This window comes from Lampris incognitus, chromosome 8 (assembly GCF_029633865.1).
Source record: "Lampris incognitus isolate fLamInc1 chromosome 8, fLamInc1.hap2, whole genome shotgun sequence".
In the NCBI taxonomy this organism is placed as follows: Eukaryota; Metazoa; Chordata; class Actinopteri; order Lampriformes; family Lampridae; genus Lampris; species Lampris incognitus.
This window is the reverse complement of record NC_079218.1, coordinates 14,755,945-14,780,215: the sequence shown is the minus strand read 5'-3', so window position 1 is coordinate 14,780,215 and position 24,271 is coordinate 14,755,945. Positions and strand designations below refer to the sequence as shown.

The 24,271-nt window shown below is 43.9% G+C and overlaps 2 protein-coding genes across 2 annotated transcripts in view; one reads left to right on the top strand and one right to left on the bottom strand.

The window, feature by feature from the left end:
• Positions 1-11,120, top strand: part of LOC130116286 (roundabout homolog 2-like) — a 153,437-nt gene extending 142,317 nt beyond the window's left edge. The window contains exon 28 of the mRNA XM_056284208.1: positions 10,660-11,120. Coding sequence (XP_056140183.1) covers positions 10,660-11,120 — 461 coding nt within the window. The remainder of the gene's footprint in view (positions 1-10,659) is intronic.
• Positions 11,121-21,997: 10,877 nt separating this feature from the next.
• Positions 21,998-24,271, bottom strand: part of LOC130117297 (roundabout homolog 1-like) — a 130,440-nt gene continuing 128,166 nt past the window's right edge. The window contains exons 28-29 of the mRNA XM_056285506.1: positions 23,938-24,098; positions 21,998-22,843 (exon numbers count right to left, since the gene is read on the bottom strand). Of these exons, the coding sequence (XP_056141481.1) occupies positions 22,829-22,843; positions 23,938-24,098 (176 nt within the window). The 3' untranslated portion in view covers positions 21,998-22,828. The remainder of the gene's footprint in view (positions 22,844-23,937; positions 24,099-24,271) is intronic.

Sequence of the window (24,271 nt, the reverse complement as noted above, 5' to 3'; positions counted from 1 at the left end):
TTCATGTTACTCTCACTCATATCTTGGGTAGTTGGCTTGTATGGCATTAGGAGTCTGAGCCATGGACTCTTACTGGAGACTTGTCCCAAGTGGGGTTTGAACCGCAGGTCTCTGGCATGAAAGCTGGCATTCTTACCCACTGAGCTATCCAGCCACTATATAAATATATGAAACCGCTTATCCTGCTCTCAGGGTCGTGGGGATGCTGGGGCCTATCCCAGCAGTCACTGGGCGACAGGCAGGGAGACACCCTGAACAGGCCGCCAGGCCATATAAAGGTCAATATATATACACACACACACTATGCTTGTACTGTCTCAAAGAATTTACTTGACTCACTGGATTTTATAGATTATATATATAGCATTTTTTCGGAAACTGTCAATGATGTTGATAAAAGTGCTCAACAAATGAGCAGTGGAATATCAAGATAGATGTAGAGAAAAACACTTAATACATAGCAGTACAAGCCTGTTTCATGCGTCGCACACAACTGCCAACGTGATTCAACAAAGAAGATTCTCCTTTGCTGAATCACACTGGCAGCTGACGAGTGTGCGATGCATGAAACAGGCTTGTGCTGCTATGTATTAAAAGTTTTTTCCCCCTATATATATGTAGGGAACACAATTTTAATTTTTACATTACTTAAAAAGTAATAAGTTCTTTAGTTTATATATTAAACATTTTAATCAAATAACCTAATAATATTAAATTTCAAAATATTATTATAATAACCAAATTAAATAAATATGCATTTAAATAAATTAAATAAATATTTATTTAATTTGTTTATTATAGATAGATAGATATATGCTACACTAATTATTATAAAAGGCCATCATCCAAGGAAGATTATTCTCCAGTTTTTTTGTTGTTTTTAATTTCTCAAAATACAGTTAATGCTGCATTGAGAGCTTAAATTTATATTGATGGTCATAAAATATAAAAAGCATTCCTCCACAAAAGAAAGCCCCTTATTATTTTTCAAAAGCGGTTATCCCTAATTTCTTTAGATTAAATGGATTTGGTACCATCTGGTTGTCAGAATAGTTAGTTCAGGTACCTCAAATCCCACAGTCTCATCTGAAATGGATATGATCCTCAATGGGCAAGAAGTGTTCACGTGCAGGTCATAATGTTTGATTTTCGCTGAATTTGGTGCACCACCAGCAAAATAGTCCTGCTGTAGCATGCACGTTTTAGAGAAAGAAAACGTATCAATGATGTCATCCAACACAGTGATATTGAGCAACATATCAAACATTCAGTTACACCTAGTTCACCGTAAATTAATGTTTAGCTTTGTATGCCAGCGCCTATCGCTTGAGCTTCTGCACTTCACATGAAAGTTCCTTTTCCTTCATATTATTTTGCTTTTGTGGCAGACTTGATGCATTTTCTGTGCAGATGCCATAACACGTCAACACTTCCCGCCGGCACCAATGAAATATAAGCTGATAGAGGAGCAAATAAAGAATGCCAATACATTGAATGGCTGTTGTCAAGAAAATGCCAGTGGGAAATGGTATCAAATATGGCATTTTTAATAAAAAATTAGGGATTATATTTAAGTGTGGTTTATTGGACCCTCCTATACATAAGCTACATTAAGATCTTCTCACTGGTTTTGAGATGCTATCAAGATTTGCTTTAAGAATTAACAGACCCTACACTCAGATATTTTCCTTTCCTAACTAAACATCAGCTAATGCAAAAATTTGGTTTTTGTTTTTTTTTCCCTACCCCCTTTTTTCTTCCCAATTGTATACGGCCCATTACCCCACTCTTCCAAGCTGTCCCAGTTGCTGCTCCACCCCCTCTGCCGATCCGGGGAGGGCTGCAGACTGCCACATACCTCCTCTGATACATGTGGAGTTTCCACCTACTTATTTTCACCTGACGATGAGGAGTTTCGCCAGGGGGACGTAGTGCATGGGAGGATCACGCTATTCCCCCCACTTCCCCCCCCCCCCCGAACAGGCCAGACTACAGGAGAAACTAGTGCAGCAACCAGAACACATACCCACATCTGGCTTCCCACCGGCAGACACAGCCAATTGTGTCTGTAGGGACGCCCGACCAAGCCGAAGGTAACACGGGGATTCGAACCGGCGATCCCCATGGTTGTAGGCAATAGAATAGACTACCATGCTACCCGGGCGCCCTCAAAAATGTGTTTTTTGTTGAAAATATTGATAATGATGTCCCTCACAAGACAAAGAGAATGACAATATGTGCGGTCAGCAGTTTGTGAGGACTAATTTACCCTTAGTGAAACAAATTCTTCCCTTTTATGAAGTTGCAGTCTATTCCGTGGCCTACCAACACAGGGATCGGTGGGTCGAATCCCCATGTTACCTCCAGCTTGGTCGGGCGTCTCTACAGACACAATTGTCCGTGTCTGTGGGTGGGAAGACGAATGTGGGTATGTGTCCTTGTTGCTGCGCTAGCTGGTCGGTCAGTTGGGGTGCCTGTGGGGGGGGGGGGGGTAGCGTGATCCTCCCATGCGCTACGTCTCCCTGGCAAAACTCCTCACTGTCAGGTGAAACAAAGCGGCTGGCGACTTCACATGTATCGGAGGAGGCATGTGGTAGTCTCCAGCCTTCCCCGGATCGGCATAGGGGGTGGAGCAACGACTGGGACAGCTCGAAGAGTGGGGGTAATTGGCCGGGTACAATTGGGGGAAGGGAAAAAAATTCTTACCTTTTACCTGTAGGTGAGGCCTGATGTACACTTCTACCCTCTTCTAGTGCACATTTTATCATGAACGCAACAACAGGCAGCAGGACGGCTGAAGGTTTGAAGTTAAAGCCCTTACAACAAGCACCCAGCAAGACACTGAATCCTAACTAGCTACAGAGATGCTTTTCTGCATCTTATCCTGCATTCTGAGCTTGCTGTGAAAGGGCGAGGTGAAGGAAAGATTTCTCATTTGGCATCAGTAAAGTAATGTCATTGCTAAAAATATAACACAAAAATGCATCTGTGGGTTTTGGTTGGTACCCACATAAACTCACAGACTCATTGTATAGGCAGTGCCCCAAAACAAACACAGAAATCTGTATTTATTTGGTGGAACCTGATTTCAGAGTCAGAGCTACATCCATCATACTGGTAAAATGCTTATAAATACCCGGTTATTAAGGAAGAAAAAGGCAGACAAGTGAAAACATATGGGGGAAATAGTTACCTGCCAATAAAACCAATTTAAATTAACCAATTGTAGATTGATTGGTGATGATCTTGGAGTTTTAATATAAGCCTCAAACTAAAAAAAAAAAACTTCCAGGAAATACTGTATTTAGATGTAAAAAAGATAATTTCCTTTTTCCATTTCTGTGTACCATGTCCACCTCCTCAAAGCCTCAAATCCACTGCAGAGCTCATTCATGAAATTAAATAAAGAAAAAAATCAGGATCATCCATTTTCTAACAAAGGAATGAATATTTGAAAAAAAGGTTGGACTTTGTCATTCGCTATGTTTGAACGTGAACATATCAGATATATTACAGATACATATACACAGAGACACACATATATGTGGCTATATTACAGATTTATGCTGCTGAAAAAATACATTTTCTAATCTTGCATTTCACATAAAAAGTACCATAAAACCAATTAAACGACATATGTTATCTACTGTAGAGATGAGCACTTTGATGACACATCTGTTTCCTTAGAATCCAATTTGCAAGGCAGAAGAATACTACGGCTGATGAAAGACTAGACAACCGTGGCCAAAAAACAAAAAAACAAAAAACACATGCCTGCAGCAGTGTCTCACTCCCTCTATTGTGTGAATAGCGCCACTTCCCTCTGAATGAAGCTGCAACATACTATGTGATAGAGGCAACCTTTTGAGTATCATTATGTGGACGCTTGCCCAGAAAGGCGTAGCCAGTGACTCATGACATTTCACTAATTGGAACATTCAGTGTGTGGATGTCAATGGATCCCATCTGAGACCACGGGACTCAATCTGTGGCTCTCTTAGCCTCAGGTTAAGGCAAATGCTTGTGGTCACCTCCTTTACTTCCCTTCGTGACCAATTTGTTTAAGCCCTAGTCCTCTAATTTTTTTATCCCCTCCTCTGTAGTCCGTACTTTCCATTGTGTCTCATGGAGAGGAATGAGATCGCTCCTGGATTTCTATGATAGAAGGCATTCGAGTAAAGATATTAACAATGATGACGCAATGATGATTCAGCCTATCCGCCACTGATAACAGCTCTTACTTTCACAGTAATACAGAGAATACAAATGTGTCTGTGGTGGCATTCTTGCCAAAAAATACCAATGGTTGCACAAGTAGTGACGTGTTATCCATCACCCAGCAGTGGTTGTTCCACCAGGGAAGATAGGTGGAACAAACGCTGTGTTCCAGTGTTGTGGTGAACAATGCTTGTCTTTTACTTGCTCCTGCTGTCTCAAATGCAACCTCCTCCCATCTATATATATAAAGCAAGAGTGTATGTTTGTATGTTCACTTAAAACTCCAGAAATACTCATTGTAGAACAAAAAGAAAGGTATCTCCAGAATCAGCACTTTCTAAGGATTGCACAGTTCAAAAAAAAATTTCAAAAACCCAAGTAAAAAATCTGATTCATTTGCGAAATTGAGTTTTTGAGGCAAAACCTCCAGCAAATCCTTCCAGTGGTCAAGGAAGGCACTACACCTAACATTGTCAATGCTATACTAGTGCCAAATAGTAAGACAGGCAACGTGGTTTACCCTGAGGCGCCTGAGCACTGAGCAATTAATACACACATTGGCAAAGAAGCTTGATGAATGGATTGAAAATTACATTTGATAATTTCGTTAATAACATTCGTTTATTCGACATTCGTTTATCACATGTATCATATCATAAATTATCCTATATTTCATCATCGATTATATCGTAAAGATCAGATCGTGTTGTTTGTTTTGGTGAGAACATTTTCCCCGGACAACGCCGGGTACCTCTTCTAGTTTTTTATGGTCTCAATCTAGGGAGGAGTTTCACAGCGAACATGACGACTATGACCATCGTTACTCCTCAATTTTGCCTTACTGCCCCATGTGCCATTCGGCCACTGTGACCTTGGTGCCCTGTCCCCTTGCTCACTGTGCTTTCGCGGTTGCCTCGTACTTCCGTACTTGGCCTCAATTCAGCCCTTTTGCTCTTAAGGGATGTTCATAGTATTTTTATCATATAAAGAAGGTTCTGTGCCCGCCTCAGCAACTATTTTGAATAAAGTTTTTTGCAGATCAACCTGCGTGATGTCTGTCGCCAAAAATTCAACTTTGTTGAACTTGGATCAAAGACTTTGACTGACTAAAAGGTCATTGCAAGACTGTAGGCATACTGCTTTGTGCTGCCATTAAAAAAAAAAGAGAAATTTTCTGTAAAAATGTCCACAATTATGCAGCTTCATACGGAACCCATATTAAAAACCATTTGCATGGCAAAATGTCAGCCTTCAAATGCAGTTAACAGCTTTGTAACAAAAATGCTATTTGTGCAAAAGTAGTGACCTAGTCACTGCTAGCAGTTAGCACTGTATGACGATGGGCGCCAGAGACACGGGATTCAATTAAACGCACGATGTGTGCTGGAGTGGTTCAATGTTGCACTGTGCAAGGCGACACAGCACATTTGCTGCAATAATATGGATGCCCCATAGTTTTGCCATCTAATCTATTTTCTCTGCGAGCCGCCTGTGTTTCACAAAAATACATTGAGGAAATGCACTTTATATGCATATAGATCATGTCTTAGAATCATATAGACCTATGGCTTCATAGCCTTCTGTACCAGCCTTCTACCATCTTAAAAACATTTCAAACCTAAGGGTATTTCTATCAAAATTAGACTGAGAAATTAATCCATGCATTTATAACAACAGGGAGTGCAGAGGAAAGGTGAAGAAGCGAGTGCAGGCAGGGTGGAGAAGAGTGTCAGGAGTGAATTGTGACAGAAAGGTACCAGCAAGAGTTAAAGGGAAGGTTTACAAGATGGTTGTGAGAAGAGCTAAGTTATGTGGTTTGGAGATGGTGACACTGATGAAAAGACAGGAGGCGGAGCTGGAGGTGGCAGAGTTGAAGATGCTAAGATTTTCATTGGGAGTGACAAAGAAGGACAGGATTAGGAACGATTACATTAGAGGGACCGCTCAGGTTGGACGGTTTGGAGACAAAGCAAGAGAGGCAAGATTGAGATGGCTTGGACATGTGTGGAGGAGAGATGCTGGGTACATTGGGAGAAGGATGCCAAATATGGAGCTGCCAGGGTAGAGGAAAAGAGGAAGGCCAAAGAGGAGGTTTATGGATCTGGTGAGAGAGGACATGCAGGTGGCTGGTGTGACAGAGGAAGATGCAGAGGACAGGAAGAAATGGAAACGGATGATCCGCTGTGGCGACCCCTAACGGGAGCAGCCAAAAGTAGTAGTAGACTAGACTACTGTAATGGACTATTCACCGGCCTCCCAAAATCAGTTGTGCGCCAACTACAGTTAATTCAAAATGCAGCAGCACATGTTCTCACCTGAACTAAAAAGTATGAACACATTACATCTGTTCTTAGATCTCTGCAGTGGCCCCCCATCAAAACTAGAATCGGTTTAAAATGTGTTAATTGTATACAACGCGCTAACTGGCCTTGCAACACACTATATAAAAGATTTGCTAATTACTTACAAACCAGCCAGAACTCTCAGGTCCAATGGCAGTGGTCTTCTAACCATCCCTCGTGCTAGGTCTAGAGCAGGGGAAGCTGCATTTTGTATTTAAGCCCCAAGTAGATGGAACGCCCTGCCTGAGGACCTGAGAGAGGCCCCCACACTGGACACATTTAAAAGCAGGTTAATAACATTACTTTTTTTAAATTTATTTCGGATTTTCCTTTTTTCTCTCAATTTAGTGGCCAATAGATCCCTATTTTAGTTCAAACACCAACCCCCGTATTGCATGCGTTCGCCAACTGCATCTCTCCGGCCGGCAGTCTCGAAGGAGACGCCTCGCCACGTGGCGAGACGAATCCAGGCCGAACCACTGCTTTTTCCGACACACACAGAGACGCATTCATGTGACGAACACAAGCCGACTCCGCCCCCCTCCTGAAGACAGCGCTGCCAATTATTGCTGCTTCATCGAGTCCGGCCATAGTCGGATCTGACGAGACCGGGGCGCGAACTCCGGTCCCCAGTGGGCAACTGCATCGACACCAAGCCGATGCTTAGACCGCTACACCACTGTGGACAAATAACATTACTTTTTAAAACAGCCTACGGCCAAGTTCTTGGTGTGTGTGTGTGTGTGTGTGTGTGTGTGTGTTGTATATTTTGCCATTTTTATATATTCTGCTCTGATTGTTGTTACTTTTAATTAATCTGTTTTTATGGCACTTTTATTTTACTAACTTAAACTTGTCTGTAATTTTATAAAATTTCTCTGTACTTTTTTCTTCTTATGTTTTGCCTGTAAAGAACTTTAAATGACTTCTGCGATAAGGTGCTACACAAATAAACTTGCCTTACCATGAGTCTTCTTATGGCAGTTTATTAGCTATAGCCCATGAGCACCAATGTGACTTACCATAAGATGATAAATGCCCAATCTCCCGTGAAATATCACTTTTCAAATGATGAAAATGAATCTCTGAATTACCTAAAATATACATTTAGCCATATAACTGAGCATATTTCTGTCTGCTGTGGGATTCGAGCCAGGGTTGTACTGCACCATGAGGCGACACCGCTAACCGCTTGACTAAAGGGGGCCAACCCCCTGGCCAATCGGCCAGTGAGTCTTTTCAGTAGTTTACAGTCATTTCTGGGGGGTTTTAAGACATGCAGATATTCAGCACTAGCTCCACATTTGGTTTAAACAGCAAACTCACACAATTTGCATACCACGATTTGCATACCATGTAAATCCCAGTGTAAAGTTCATCAGATAACGTTAATCAGTTGTGGTTGTACTCGAAGCCCAGTAATGTTAACAGATGTCTGGCAGTGCTACCGTAGCGAGTCTACTACTGCTAACTTTAATAATGTTAATTTGTATTAATACTAGTTAAACAGCAATCTGGGGAATTGACTTGTCTTTCAAGCCTTCATCCCTCAACGTTAGAGCAGCCATTCAACCCTTTGGACCAATGAAGTCAGTGAACCCCGACTCCTCAGTCCCATCCTCTAGCCAAGAGTCACATAACTGATTAGTAAACCATCACACAACTGTTTAATTAGTGTGGTTGCAACACACACACACACACACACACACACACACACACACACACACACACACACACACACACACACACAAATTAGCCATACATTGCACCTCAACCCCCAATACTTCATTTCCAGAACAGGGAAAGTTTCGTTTCTTATATCATGTTGTTAACTATGTTCAGAGTAAACAGCTATGTTAAATTCAATGTAATTGTCATTCTTCATTTGACTACAAGAATTTTGTAGGACTATATTAAGTAGTACGTATACTCTCCTCTGACTTTAGGAATTAAAGGGATCAATGCTATACGTAATGTTATCATTAACTATGTTGTTATTTTCCACTGGAAGAAGTACCCTTGGTTTTAAAATAGGAATACATTTTCCCCTGGGCTCAAAATCATCATAGTTGACTTAATGGTCTTTTTACCCTTTTATGTGGCCTTTTTGCCTTCAAAAATACGATGAAACTCAAGTCCATACGGCCCTAAATGATAAAATTCCAGGGCTGGTCTCAACTTTTCAATCCAGCTGTTAGACACAGTCATACGGCTGCTGTTGTGGTACGGCTGCTGTTGGGGCCTGCAGTTCCTCCTGTAAAGGTTATTGCTCTTTCCAGGGAGCGCAATTTCTCTGGACTCTCACAGTTTGATAAAATCTGACTACAGCTTCTCTGCTGGGTTTCTGCTCCCACCAACAGGCCCATCTCTGCTACAATGCAATTAGTAGTAGTGGCACCATAAAGTTTTTCTTGCTGGCGCTATGGGGGGCTTAAAGGGACATTTTGCCACTTTTTATGTGGATTCTCGACTATTGTATGTCTGTGCATTGCACAAACACAATGCAAGACACATGCGGTATAGGGATGTGAGGTTCAAGCAGCGCCTACCTACCTACAAGCACATCTCTGAATCAAAATTTCACACAGCTATGGAACAGACATGGATTTAGGCAACAACAACCATTACAATCCTAGGCAACTCAACAATCCTGTGCACAGAAACAGCACCAAACACAAGTTTGCACGGATTTCAGCCCTGAATGCTGGGAGTATACAAATGCATGTTATCCATCTGAAATTAGGCCTACTTATCAGCTAGAGTAATGAAACAACCCAGTCCCGTTGCATAGGCCAACATACGCATGATGTTAATTCAATAACGAGGATAGTGAGAGATCTGAAGCTGAGTCAGGTCAAGTGAGCGAATAGTGGCTAAAACAATATCAAGCTAGATCACAGACATTGCACTTGTCTTGTGCTACAAAGTACAGTGTGTGCCATGACACACAAATTTGTGAAGCGTTCCTCATTTTTAAGGTCAAGAAATGGCTTATTAAGAACCAACAATGTCAACATTGATGCTATTCACACAAACCTTTAACATGTTGTTTAACTGTACTGTACATTATCTGTCTCGCATGTCTGTTATCTTTTTCTACATTATTTGTATATTCTGAATATATTTTCTTGTTTGTTTGCTCTTGTTGTTCTTCTATATTAACTATGTTGTGTGTTTATTTATTTATTTTTGTTGTACTATTTTATTATCCTAGGATGCCTAACGTCAGGCAAAGGGACTGCCGATGGAAACTAGCTATTAGCCAACTCAGGTGCATTTACATTTGGTTTGAATGTTGACTACTGTACACTGCCCCTTCCCTAATAAATGTTTTAAACTAAGAATTACCCTTCCTGCACACTGCATGTAAACATTATCATGAAAAGACGCCTGGAACCATGTTACTTTTTTAATTTTGAGCTTGATGAATTTCAGTCCAAAAATTAGAGCTTTTGGAATTTTAAAACATTATCCAATTTATTTACAAATATATAAAATTGTAATTTCAAGAGACTACAGACATTGCCCAGGTGTCCTATAGGGGTGCTATGGCCATCCCAGGCCTATTGATACCTGTGGTGATTAGCAGTCACGTGTAACTCAAACACCACCAGAGATAATATTGTGGCGAGCCGGTGCAGACAAAGGACTCGAGAGGCAGAAGATCTCTTTTTTATGGCAGCTCCCGTGTCCCATACACCGCATATCCCAGGGAGTGCTCTGTTATTTACACACCGGCCAGGACTAACTACACAATGATCCCCCCCCCAAACTCACAACCGGCGACATTAGTCTAAGTCACAGTTCCACAACTGGTAAGTCAGTAAACAGTCTTCTACTTAGTCCGAGTCGAACCCCAAAACAAACAACACAACAATTATCACAACATGAATACACCATCACTAAAACACAATTTTAACATGAACGTTAACAGTCCCACCAGCCATTGCGCTCCCCCAGCGCAGAACCTCCGACAATTCAAGCAACTGCCTCTCCCAGTCGCTACATAGCCTCCACCTGAGCAGTCAGTTGTCCTCGATGACCCCATCACCCAATACATAGTCTCCCAAATGTCCAGGGTGCTGTTGCTGGTGAACAGGCCACCCGGGGCTCACTGGAAGTACAACTGGGGGACAGGCATACAGACCCAGTGCATGGGGTGCCACTGTCACCCTCGGCCCCAACAACAGGCAGAGCAACAGGGCGGTATGGGGAGAGTCTGTCCTGGTGCAGCACCACCATGCGCCCCTAGCCGGGCATGCATACCCCATACACCACCTCAGACAGTTGGCCCACGACCTTGCCGGGCCCCTGTCAGTGGCTGCAAAGCTCCGAGGAAATTCCCCTTTCACGAACGGGACAACACACCCATACCTTGGTCCTCTCACACGAAGGCATGCCCAAGGCACAATGTGTCATAGACCCTCTTCTGCCACACTCTGGAGCCAGACCGGTCCCGGCAGTTGCTGGAGTCGCAGCAGTGAGCGTGCAGCTCCACGCCTCATCGACAGCCAGACCAGCAGAACCACCCCGAGGCGGTTGAGGGTCTTGGCCCCGTAGTGCCCTGCCCCCACCGAGCCATGAACCATTTGGAGAATCTGGGGATGGAGCACACGGGGCACTAATAGCTGCAGGAGGCTGCTCCCTCATCCGGGAGCTTGCCACCTCCGGTATGCCAACCCATCGTGAAGCTCAAAGTTGCCCCACTGAGGGTGGTAGGCATTTACTTCAGGCCCCAGCGCAGACACCTCTGTCCACTCAAGCTGCCACCCTGTCTCCAGTCATCCCCTCACCAGTGCAAGCACCACATCTGCCTCCTACTGCTACCTCAGTTGCTGTGTGGTCAACGGGAACCACCTCTCCTCATTGCTGGCAGTCTGGATGGCCGCCATAGTCATTATCATCTGGCCCCACTCCTCCTGCCACTGGCAGCAGTGGAAATCCAATGCCACACTGGGGCTCTGTGGCTGCTGAGTGGTGCCACGGTCATATCAGCCATCAGTCTTAATGGAACTACAGGAGGATCTTTTCCTTCCTCTGATATAAGGGCTTCCCGAGGAAACTGGGAGCAGGGAGACACCTCAGCTAGCCTAACAAAAAAGGTATCAGCCAAGCCACCAGACAGTTCATCCTGATCGCTGGAATTTCCCTTTTCAGCAGCCAGAGCCTGAGCGCATGTCACCATACATGCCATGAACACCTAAGGATGCTCTCTCTCCAAAGCCATGGTCTCAGGGACCTCACAAGGTGTCTCACTCACAACAGGTGTCACACAAACCTGAGTGCCAGCCAAATCATTGCCCAACATAAAGGCAACTCCTTCAATCGGCAAGGAAGGGACAATACCCACCACTACCAGTCCATTTACAATGTTAGATGCCAGAAATACTTTGGGCAGAGGGGCTACCCCCTTCACTGAGGTTGAAGCTTTTAAATAGGTGGCAGACGGTAGGTCTATGACACCCTGAACCATTAAGGACTGTGTGGCACTTGTGTCCCTCAAAATTGATGTAAGTGTGGCAGGATGAGGAAAAACACAGGAGACGAAGGCGAGTTTGAACTTTATTCCTCAGCTCCAAAACCAAACTGAAACAGGGACAACCTTGCACCAGAGAGCCCGGGAACGTAAACCACGCCCCCAGCTCACAGCCCTGCTGGGTGAGAAGCATAGCCCCTAGTGTCTGCCACATAAGAACCATTTTGCCATTGGGTGCACCAGAAACTGCCCTTTTTGGCACAAAACTTTCAAAGCCCTCCACCACTGGGCAGGAAGGCAGGTTCAAACTGTCCACTTCACAGGGACCAATCTGAGTCTGGGCACTAATCAATCCCACAATTTTCCCCATCTCCATTTTTCCTCTTGAGACCAAGACAACTGGACTTTACATGGCCAGGTTTTCTGCAATAATGGCAGATTACATCCTTTTGGGAAAAAAAATAAGGCTTCTCGTATCTTTTCCCTGGCCCTGGAGACCGAACAGAGGTGGGAGTAGATTTTGTCATGACAGCCTCAGCAGGTCTGTCAGTTGCCACCTGTCTCCTATCCTGTCTGCTAACTTTCCTTTCCATGGCACTTCTCTATGAGTTAACTCATAAGAATATGCTACCATAGCAGCTTTTCTTTACTCAGTAATGGCAATCTCATTTAGATGCATCTTCATATGCCAGGGTAAACTCGGAGAGTACTGCTGGCACCGTGTGGCTGCCGCTTCTCCTTCTCGTAACCCCCCTTCCCATCCACCCCTCTATGTCTGTGTTATGTTTATCTGTCATCTTGTTTCACCCCGTTTATTGTAAAGCAACTTTGAGTATTAGAAAAGCGCTATATAAGTTTCATTTATTTTATTATTATAAACTGGTTTTGAGCTGCTCCACCAGCATAAGTTGCCGCAACTCTTGAAAGGTGCGAGTGTTAGTGCTTGCTAGCCACCTGTCAAACACAACCTCCTGTTGCCTAGCAAATCAAGGAAAGTTTCACCTGATTTTCGCTGCAGAGACCTGAACTTCTGTCAGTAGGCTTCTGGCACCACCTCATAGGCTGCCAGAACCACCTTCCTCACAGTATCATAGTCTGACAGAAGCATCTAATGCCACATAAGCTTCCTGTGCTCTGCCCTCAAGCACACTCTGGATAAGCAACGTCCACCCAGTCTCAGGCCAATGTAGCTCTTTGGCAATTTTCTCAAAAGCATCAAAGAAAGAGCCCACATCATTCTGATTAAACTTTGGCATGAGTCTCCAACAGCTGGAAAAACCAAAGCTTTGTGCTTACGTTGTTAGTCACTGTTGCTCACTTTAAGCTTCTCTTGCTCTAATGTCAGCTTTGCTAACTCAAGCTGAAGCAGCTGCTTCCCCTCTCTCTCTCTCTCTCTCTCTCTCTCTCTGCTCCTTCATGTACGGGATCTTTAAGGTGTAACACTGAAAGCAGGGTCTACACAATCTCTGGCTTTTTAGTCTCTGGGAGTGATGTCTACCTCACAATATTGAGCTACTGCAAGCAAATCTTTTTTTTTAAGCTTACGCAACTCCTTGAGCCCAAAATCACTCCCACAAAACTCCTCTACATTGAACGTTGCCATGGTCATTATCAAATCCCCCCCCCCAAAAAACGAAAAATAGGCTAACCAGAAGAGACATGACTAACAAAATTACCTAGGGTAACTATTACAAAATAGCCTTACCAACAAAACATATAACCTGCAACAAGAGGCAGCTCATAGGTCACTATATTCCCAGAAATTGATATGAACAAGCCGCACAAAGAGCGCTCACGACGTTACTCGCAGACCACAAACCGATACACCTGCCACCATTAGCCAAGTAGCTATCAGCTAACAAGCCAAACCAACCTGTTATCAACCTGTAGACCTATATCCCCGTTTTTAACATCAACACACACGATACATGCATTCACTGACTTCCCTTCTAGCTAGCTTAGTTTTACATACATACGCAACCATCTGTTTAAGTGAGAGGTTAGCACCGTGCAGCTACTCTGCACGTAGCTGTATGTCCGCGGCCTACTTCTGAACCCAGTGTAACCGGTTATTTTCTTGCCCGGTGCGGGATTCGATACGGGGTGTACTGCACCACAAGGCGACATCACTAACCGCTCGGCTAAAGGGTCAGACCCGTTAGCTAGGGGCTAATTTGTCTTATTAGTAGTTTACACTAGCAACATGCGGCTTTTCCCGGGCGGAATCCAACTCAGCTGTGCCTCTTCTCACAAACATAACGTAACTCGCTAACTGACGTCTAATCGCCAACCGGTTTTATCGAACATTAATATGCATTAATCATCAAAGAAATCACGGACGAGCCCCCCAAATTATGTTACGGACTACTCGGGTCTAGGGGTTAAGGGTTAGGCATGCAATACAAGTCCTAACCCGGAGTGTGTAGAGAAGATGAAAAACTCACTGATTTCCAGGACTAGCGAAATAGCCGGGAGGTGGGCTAGCTTACCGAGGTAGCAGGTTAGCAGTTAGCAGGTTAGCAGTTTGCAGGTCCCTCCAACAAGGCCTCGGCCGTATGGGTCTCGGCTCCCGAAAGCGGAGGACTCCGTCTTGGAAGGTTAGTTCAGTTTAGGTTGATGGTGTTGTAACGTCCTAAACAGCGTGTTCAAAATAGCGTATCCTGACGCACATGCGCCGGCACCTTCTTCTTCTTCTTCTTCCTCTTCTTCTTCTTCTTCTTCTTCTTGGCCAGATGGCGCATTACCGCCCCCTAGCGTCTGTCATTCGGCAGAGCACAGTGACGTCCTCTTATAAACACGGATTAACCACGCCTCCAATCATTTATCAATGAAAACCAGTCCAAGTATGTAAGAAAAGGAAGACGGGGAAAAGGCAAATATAACCCCACGTCACTTCTAACTATATCTCAGTTGGGTATTTATCTTGACAGAATATACAGGTGGTCATTTTGACGGCCTATGGTCATTTTAGTAGTTTTTAAGTTCCAGTCATTGTTTAGGGCTGTTGCAATATTTCTTCTCAGTTCCTTTTTTACATTTCATGTTTTATAAGCCTTGTTACGTTTGTTAGATTAGCAATATGTGTTTTTCATTTTGTTTTTACGGTAATATTTTCACTTTTTCTATGTTGCTATTCCAGTTCGACCATGTCTCTTTTTTGAAGTTTAAATTGTTTAAAAATAGTATTATAGTTGTTAAAATGTGAATTTGTGTGTCAGTCGTTTCCTAACAGACATACTAACATATGCAATGCATTAATATTTCAATTGGGTATTTATCTTGACAGAATATAGAGTTAAAAAAAACTGTCATTTTGACCGCCAATGGTCGTTTTAGGTAGGGCTGAAATCCTGGTCGTTCTAGTGTTTTAACTAAGCTGTTAAACTATTGTGTTATATACACCAGTAATTGAAAGCATCAAAATCTTCAGAATTTGTTCTTTAATTCTAGCCCTTTAATCCCGTGTCACCTCCCTCCTTAACTCCACCTCGTCATCATTAGCCCCCCCCCCCGTATTCATGTTGAATCTCCCTGACAAAATATGTCTATTGATAATAAGATAATTGTGAATTCACCACCAACACTTTCCTCACCAAATGCCTGGATGGCGCCCAATAAACCCTTTAAAAAATAATCATGGGCTGAAATATTATTCACTGGCTCTGAACGTCATGAAACAGAAGGCCAACAAGGTCACTTTAACCAAGGTCCACAACCTTGGTGCCATCTTTTGAAAATCCTGAAAATCACTGACTGATTCTCACCAACCCCATGTGCATATTTAAGAGACCACATAACATCAGCTCTACACAACTTTCACTGGCTCCTAAGCAGATATACATATAGCACAATTCAAGGTCCTCCTCACCACCTACACACACACCTGACCTCAGTCCACCATACTGCTCTGAAGAGTCAGCACTCTTGCTAGGTTTTGTGTTGCAATGAGGAAAGAATATCAAACACCCTGACATTTCATAATGCCATTCAGCTGGTAAGTCATCAGGGGGATGCATTTCTACCATGCTGTTTTCTGTGCAGAGCACATATGTGTGCTGTCTGCACAGATATATGCCTTCATACAATCTTCTTCAAGGGTGACAGCCATCAGTTCTACTTTTTCCTCCCTCCTCCCTGCAATTCTGCCCCTGCTGTCAGAGCCAGCTCTTTGTGAGCAGACTGCAGAGACTCTGCTGGATAAACACAGCAAAATTGGAAATGAAAACATGACATTGTATGCATGCACACACACGTGCACACATGCACACGCACACACGCATGCACGCACACAGAGATACACACACGTGCACGCGTGCACGCATGCGCACACAGATACACACACGTGCAGTATCTAAGAAACCAAGGAAAAAAGGGAAAAAAATAAGCTGTTGTCCTTGAAAGCAGCCTTTGAAAATGGAAAAAAAAATGAAATAGAGGAGGATAAAGACAGGCTTTCATGGTGGCTGGGTACTGAGCTGTTTTTCAAAGATGAAAATAATCACTCAAATAACAGAAGCCTTAATTCAGGGTTTTGTTTGATTGCAATCAATGCGTTGAATTAAAAACTTGTGTTTTCCCTTTCAGAGGGATTGCTTGCATGTGATGCTTGGTACACACAGCAGAGACCACGGTCGTCTACCAACTGCAGTTTCCATTAAAATTAGTCGAAAATAAAATGTGATTACGGTGGCCATATCTTAATGCCAGCTCACATTGAACTGAATTTCCCCTCACTGTCAACTTCCCATTTTTGCTCAAAAATATTTCTGCTTTTATTGCATTTCAAGCATCGTATCCAATCCATTTTATCCAGAGTTTGCTGAAAGGACATTTTCTTCCAGGCTAGCAAGCCACAAGAAAGCCCTTTGCCTGTTTTCATTTTGTAGAAACTTCCCTCTCACCACGTCAGTTGACAGACCTCACACCAGCTAGCCATTCTGTATGAATCTTACACTAGGTGCTACTGATAATACTACGCTTCCTCACTAAATGACTATCAAACCATGAGAAAAACACGTAGAGTATGCCATATAGACTGTCACTGTATGTTATCAGGTAATGAGCGCTTCATCTTCTTGAAATGGTAGCAACAAAAATATTGGGAAACGTAATTGGCTCATTAAGATGTATTTTCTCAGAAGAGCAAACTGGAGGGTTTATGCTATTGCTGTAGTAATATGAAAGCCTGTAGAAATAATACAGAATATTATTAGTGGTTAGCGGATGAGATGAGACGGAGATGGAGGAGGGAACTGTGTTTTGAGATGGAGCATCAAGGGTGCAGCAGATCTGGATAATAAACCTTTTCATGTGGGATTCATGCAGCACTTGGAGTGGCTGTTCTTACAGGTCCATTTGCCCCCTGGCTCCACAAACTGGAGTTTTCCAGGTTCAATTGTGTCTCTTTTGAAGTGGGCGAGCCTGTGGCTGAAGACAATGTCGCTCAGGAAAATACCCCTTCATCGATAAGCACAGTTTGGCTTGCAAAGGCGAGAATTGGCACATACCCCGTCGATCCCCTTACTGTATCTGCACCGTATGTGACCTGAGAGTACAAATTTGACAGTCTGGGCAAACAGCCAAACTTTGAGTTAGATGTGTTGGGTGGAGCATGTGGTTGCTGGGAATTCGAGATTTAATTATTGGGCAAGCCTTTTATTGGGTAAAGGACCTGGGGGTTTAACTGCCAGATTTTTCTACTCCTGCCCCCAATCCGATTGATGGAAAGAGTGACGACTCTCCATTTACAATCTGGTGCAACGACGACATCTGAACATTGTATTATTATTATTATGTTCATTGTAAAAGTAAGAGTTTCTAATCAGACTGCACATTTCACAGAATGACATAAAATGAGGGTCCACTTATGTAATGCGAACACTTAACACCAGAACAGCCGGGATTTCACTCCTACCTAAAACGACCATGGGCGGTCAAATTGACCGCCGGTTTTTAAACCCTATATTCTATAAATACCCAATTGAGATATTAAATGAATGACAGCAAAATTAAGATTTTAACAACTATAATAATATTTTTAAAGATATTTAAACTTCACAGAGACATGGTCGAACTTGAATAGCAGAATTGAAAAAGTGAAAATATTACCTGAAAAACAAAACGGAAAACACGCATCGCTAATCTAACAAACGTCACAAGGCCTACAAAAGGTGAAATGTAAAAAAACAAAACAACGACTGAACATTGCGAAGGAAATGACGTAAACACACGTGACATGAAACGCACGATGACGCTACACTACGCGCGGCCAATTTGACCGTTTTAAGTAGCTCTTAACTTGTTTTGTGCAGTTGATCTAAAACTATTTTTTATGCAAATATCCGCAACTTTAGGGGCATTCAGCGAGCGGCAGGTCTGTATCTTTGGTTTTGTTTTTCTTCCACAAAGTAATTAAACTGAAAATCCGAAAACGGTCAAAATGACCGCCGTGGTCGTTCTAGTAGTTTTTTTTAAAGTTCCGGTCGTTGTTTGGGACTGTTTCAGTTGTTATTTTCAGTTCTTTTTTTTACATGTCATGTTTTATAGGCCTCGTTACGTTTGTTAGATCAGCAATATGTGTTTTCCGTTTTGTTTTTCAGGTAATATTTTCACTTTTTCAGTTTTGCGATTCAAGTTCGACCCTGTCTCTCTGAAGTTGAAATTGTTTAAAAATAGTGTTATAGTTGTTAAAATGGTAATTTTGGTGTCATTCGTTTCCTAACAGACATACTAACATATGTAATGTATTAATATCTCAATTGGGTATTTATCTTGAACTCAGAATATAGAGTTTAAAAACCGGCGTCATTTTGACCGCCCATGGTCGTTTTAGGTAGATAATGCAAATACGTGCAATTTTAGGAGCATTCAGAGAGCGGCAGGGCTGTATTTTTTTTCACAAAGGAGTCAAAATGACGCCCTTGGTCGTTCTAGTGACCACCCCCCCCCTTTTCTCCCCCAATTATACTTGGTCAATTACCCCACTCTTCCCAGCCGTCCCAGTCTCTGCTCCACCCCCTCTGCCGATCCGGGGAGGGCTGCAGACTACCACATGCCTCCTCCCATACATGTGGAGTCACCAGCCACTTCTTTTCACCCGACAGTGAGGAGTTTCGCCGGGGGGGGATGTAGCGCGCGGGAGGATCACGCTATTCCCCCCCTCCCCCCGAACAGGCGCCCCGACCGACCAGAGGAGGCGCTAGTGCAGCGACCAGGACACACACCCACATCCGGCTTCCCACCCGCAGACACGGCCAATTGTATCTGTAGGGACGCCCGCCCTGGCATCACACATCCATCCATTATCCAGACCGCTTATCCTGCTGTCAGAGTCGCAGGGATGCTGGAGCCTATCCCAGCAGTCATTGGGCGGCAGGCGGGGAGACTCCCTGGACAGGCCGCCAGGCCATCACACAGGGCTGCGTCACACTTTTACACAAAAATCAAAACAAAGCCCAGGGAGTTCAGCTACTTAATTAATCAAGTCACAGTAAGCAACCGAGATGGAGGCTCACAGAGGGCGCGTGGCCCCTAACCCGCTCTTCAGACGAGTGGGGTAGGGGCTCTGCGGTAAGCAAGGCAGCATACAATTATTTGGCTTTTTAATTAGTGTAATTATTGCTGCGTGATGCCTTATTTTTATTGTGTACTTAAGATGATCAGTCTCAAACACGCACGTGTGCAGGCATGCAAACACTTTCACGCGCGCGTGCACACACACACACGTTCACATTCGCACGAGCGCCACACAATGAACGACGTCATATGATCGACACCGGCGTGCTTCCTGCTTCCTCTTTTTTTTGCCAGCGTACAGCTGCTCTGCTAATGAAGGTTCACGAGCGAGGTTAATTAAGAAGTGCGTCCCATCACGTTCCCACCAGTCCCCCCCTCTCTCTTAACCGCAGCGTTCACTTCTTTCCTCCTTCACTCTCAGCGCTCCGTCCTCGCACGCTGTCTCACTGTCGGCGGGCCGGACAAAGGGAAGGACCCCAGAGACGCTCAGCGATGCCTTGATGGCGACCCCAAACCCGCCGCGGACCCGCAGAGTGGCTCGAGCAGAGGGATGGCATTTGAAAACATTTTAATTATAAATAATGCAGTAAAAATTACAACTTGTCTCATCTGGTTTTAAAAGACCTTCCGAACCGGCTGACAGAACGTGGAACAGAGTTGCTTTTTTAAATGTCAACTTTTACTTGGCGAGGCTTGGCTATCTACAGTCCTAAAAAGGCTTCCCTTCTCTTCTGGATGACACGGGGTCGTCTTTCCTTTATCGCCTTCTCCAGGCAACTTGCCACGTTCGGCAAACCACGTGCCATGGCGGGCTCATTACTTACAGCGCAAAACTGTCCGTCAGAAAGAGGAGAGAGATTAGCAACCTTTTTGAGTTGTTTTTTTCTTCTTCTTTTAAATCAATTTGTATGTATGCCACTTCCCATGACTCCTGCGGGTTTTCCATGACCGAGCCCTTCACTCCATTTTTGTCTGTGCTACCAACAAAGCAAGTCACACGCCTTCATACAGGGTGGGAAGAGGGACTAGGACCTGCCATATCCACTAAAAATGGTCTTTCCTTCTTTTTTTCCCCCTTCTTTCTCTTGCCCCCCCCCCGATAGTATCCGGCCAATTACCCCACTCTTCCGAGCCGTCCCGGTCGCTGCTCCACCCTCCTCTGCTGATCCGGGGAGGGCTGCAGACCACCACATGCCTCCTCCCATACATGTGGAGTCGCCAGCCGCTTCTTTTCACCTGACAGTGAGGCGTTTCACCAGGCGGACGTAGCACGTGGGAGGATCACTCTATTGCCCCCAGTTCCCCCCCCCCTGGACAGATGCCCCGGCTGACCAGAGGAGGCGCTAGTGCAGCGACCAGGACACATACCCACATCCGGCTTCCCACCCGCAGACACGGCCAGTTGTGTCTGTAGGGACGCCCGACCAAGCCGGAGGTAACACGGGGATTCGAACCGACGATCCCCGTGTTGGTAGGCAACAGAATAGACCGCTGTGCTACCCGGACGCCCTAAAAAAAATAAAAAAAATAAAATAAAATGTGTGCTTAAATCCAACTTTGGTGCCTAAATCTTGAAATAATACATTTAAAGACACAGGAAATGCATTTGTTTGCATCATTCACTGACTATAATGTCTTCATACGCAGTGTCCGCCCTCCGCCTCAGTGAAAGTCAAGGTATTACTGAGACCCAAACTAAACAAGGGAACATGTTAACTATCCTAAAACAGTTTATATTTGGATTGGTTTTAGTCACCATGTATTACAAGAGTCGTGCCGAACCCCCAGTCGAATACACACAGGAGTAAAAATGAACAAACAATTAGAACCACGGCAAGGCCATTTTCTGACCATCCAGAAGGGATGGACGAAGACGTTGAGTTGAATAAAAGACCCCTCCTCAGTGGCGGTTCTAAGGGGGGGCAAGGGGGGCAGTGCACCTGTAATATTAAGCCTGGACCCCCCTCTGGCCCCCCTAACTGTGGCGAATATTTTCGTAAAGCAGAAAAAAAGAAACGTGGAACCAGAAAATAAGTCATGTTGTATAGTCAAACCATTTAGGTGACGGACCAACTGGATTTCGGCGCTGGCTGAGACCGACTGGGCGTGAGCAGTGATACCAATGTCTGTCTCTGGTAACGTTAGTCCTTTACAACAGGTGAGCCATGTTCATGGTTTCAAAAACCTACTCAACTATACAAACTTATAGTACATTAAAAAGGTAATGTTTTTCACGACATTGTCACTGCATTTCGATGTTATATGTCTATCGTTTGTCTTTTGGAGAAGCAAACCTATGGGGGGGGGGTGGTATGTAACAGTTGTGCTTAATATATTTGGTACCCCTAAACTCGCATGTGGCCCAAGCCTGCCCCCCCCATTTGAAATGGTCTAGAACCGCCACTGCCCCTCCTCCCACAAATAAAGACTCATCATACACTCCCAGTACAACTATCGTGTTAAATCTGCAAAGGAGCAGCGTCAAGTGTAAGCCACTCGATTCACAGAAGAAATGCATTATTTTCTCAGTTAGAACTGAGCCAATCACATGATCACCAATACACAAGACCGTTTTTTCCCCCTTGTGAGGCGGAAATTTGTATAATGATTTCAAATAATATTAAGTGACTGTGCTTTTATAACCAAAGTTAAACAAACAGTACAAGACAAGATAGACATCAATAACAAAATATTAACATTATCTATACAAAAAGCATTTCAAATGGGATCTCATCGAAGCACTTCTGTGGCAGTAAACTTTTTTTTTGTTTTGTTTTGTTTTTTACAGTTGACAAAATGGCTGCTGATGCTGACTGAATATTAATTACAATAAAATAACAAGACAACTGACAAGCAAAGACCATGTGTGCTGCACGGGGCAGTCACCACGGACAACATCTTTTTATAAACTCACCACAGCCATCAAATGTGCACGTAGTTCATTTCACATCACTGAACCCACTATAAACCCAACATAAAGCCTAGTGGGAGCTGACCACTGACCAACAACAAGCAAATGATGAATAGTGCTTTCAGTTAGAGGCCAAAAAGCTCAAACAAGATAGCACTTTTTTTTTCTTTCTTCCTCCGAGTTTTCTCTCGCTCCCTTCTTTCCATTTAAACGTAAGACATGTCATGAGAAACTGTGTTTAGAAAATAATGGACGATGAGTAATGTGTGTTATGGCGCAGGCCTTTCTTCTGTATGTTAAGGGTCATGTTCCTTCATCTTGGGCAATCAAAGCGAGAATCTTGTTTTCCTCATGCGGTGTTTTTCTTCAGCTCTCCAGCAACTGCGGAGACACAACAGTCTTACGTTGCAAGAGAAGTGAAATGGGGGTACTAAATGGCATTAAATGATACAACAGGGTTTTCATAAAATCTATGATGGACTCCAAACTATGTAGGACAGGAAATAAAGAGAGGAATCTCAGGAACACAAAAAGCGACAAATCAAAGAAGGTTGAATCAGTTCATCTGGACACAACGTGTATTGAGAGAAACGTTTCATCACTCGTCTAAGTGACCTCTTCAGCCTCAACTGCCTGCAGGTATCATCATCATCATCAGTTCCGTAACCTATGGAGGTCGTAGGAGCACAGCCGATGCCTCAACAAGTCTCGGTTGAGCCATCATTGTGTTTCAGTAGGGGGAGTACCTGGTGGTCCCTATCTCCTCTCCAGGTATGGATGGCCGTTGGTTCACAGAGGAACTCGTCCGCCCTTTGACAGGTTTTGTTTTTAGTCCTGCTTGGGTGTCCACACACCGTCCTCACAACAACCCAAGGGTTGAAGTAGGGGTGCCGGTTTAGTCGCCGACGACCCGACAGTTGCAGTTTAACGTCGTACCCAGGACCAACTGCAGGTATCCCCACCCTTATAAACAATACAGTGGCATAACGACCGAAACCAACGATCAGTTTCATATGCAAATATGGGTGTGACCATTAACTAGACTTACGATGGCCATGTGTACTATCCACAGAGGATTGAGGAGTGTTTGCAACCACAGCATTGTAAGATGGTGACAGATGTTCTCTTAGGCCCCCTCCTCAGCTCAGGGACGGTCGTTCCCTCTTCACATAGATGGCCTCTTTGACTCCCCCATTCAAACCAGTGTTCCTTCCTATCAAGGACGTCCTTGAGAGGAAGGAACGCTGGTTTGAACAGGGATACCTGCAGGGCATACCTGCAGTCAGTTGAGACTGAAGAGGTCACTTAGATGAGTGATGAAAAATTTCTCTCAAAAAACGTTGAGTCCAGATGAACTGATTCAGCTTTCTGTGATTTTCATACCTGAATTATTAAGCATGCATAAAGACAAAAAAGCAACAAAGAAGCTCTTATCTAGAATGTTATAGTCTTGATTTTTGGGTATGATGACACACCTCTATCTCTTCCATCTGGGGCTGGGTAGGTGTCTCCTCTCTTCCCTGTTTGGTTCTCAACCCACCCGATGACAGAAAGCTGGCAGGACTGAGACCAGGCTCCCTCTTATCCGGAACTGAGGGGAAAGATGGCCGACTGTAGGAAAGGATGTCCCCAAAATCTGAAGCAGAGAAGGATTACTTCTAATGGCAATGTGGGTAAGAATTTTCTACAACAGAATGCACAGAAAATTAAAGTCAGACCACAACTGAGACTAAAATTTTCTCACATCACTTGGTAATTTAAACTCTCTACAGAAAAGAAGAAATGTATAGGTAGAGAAGTAGAATTCAG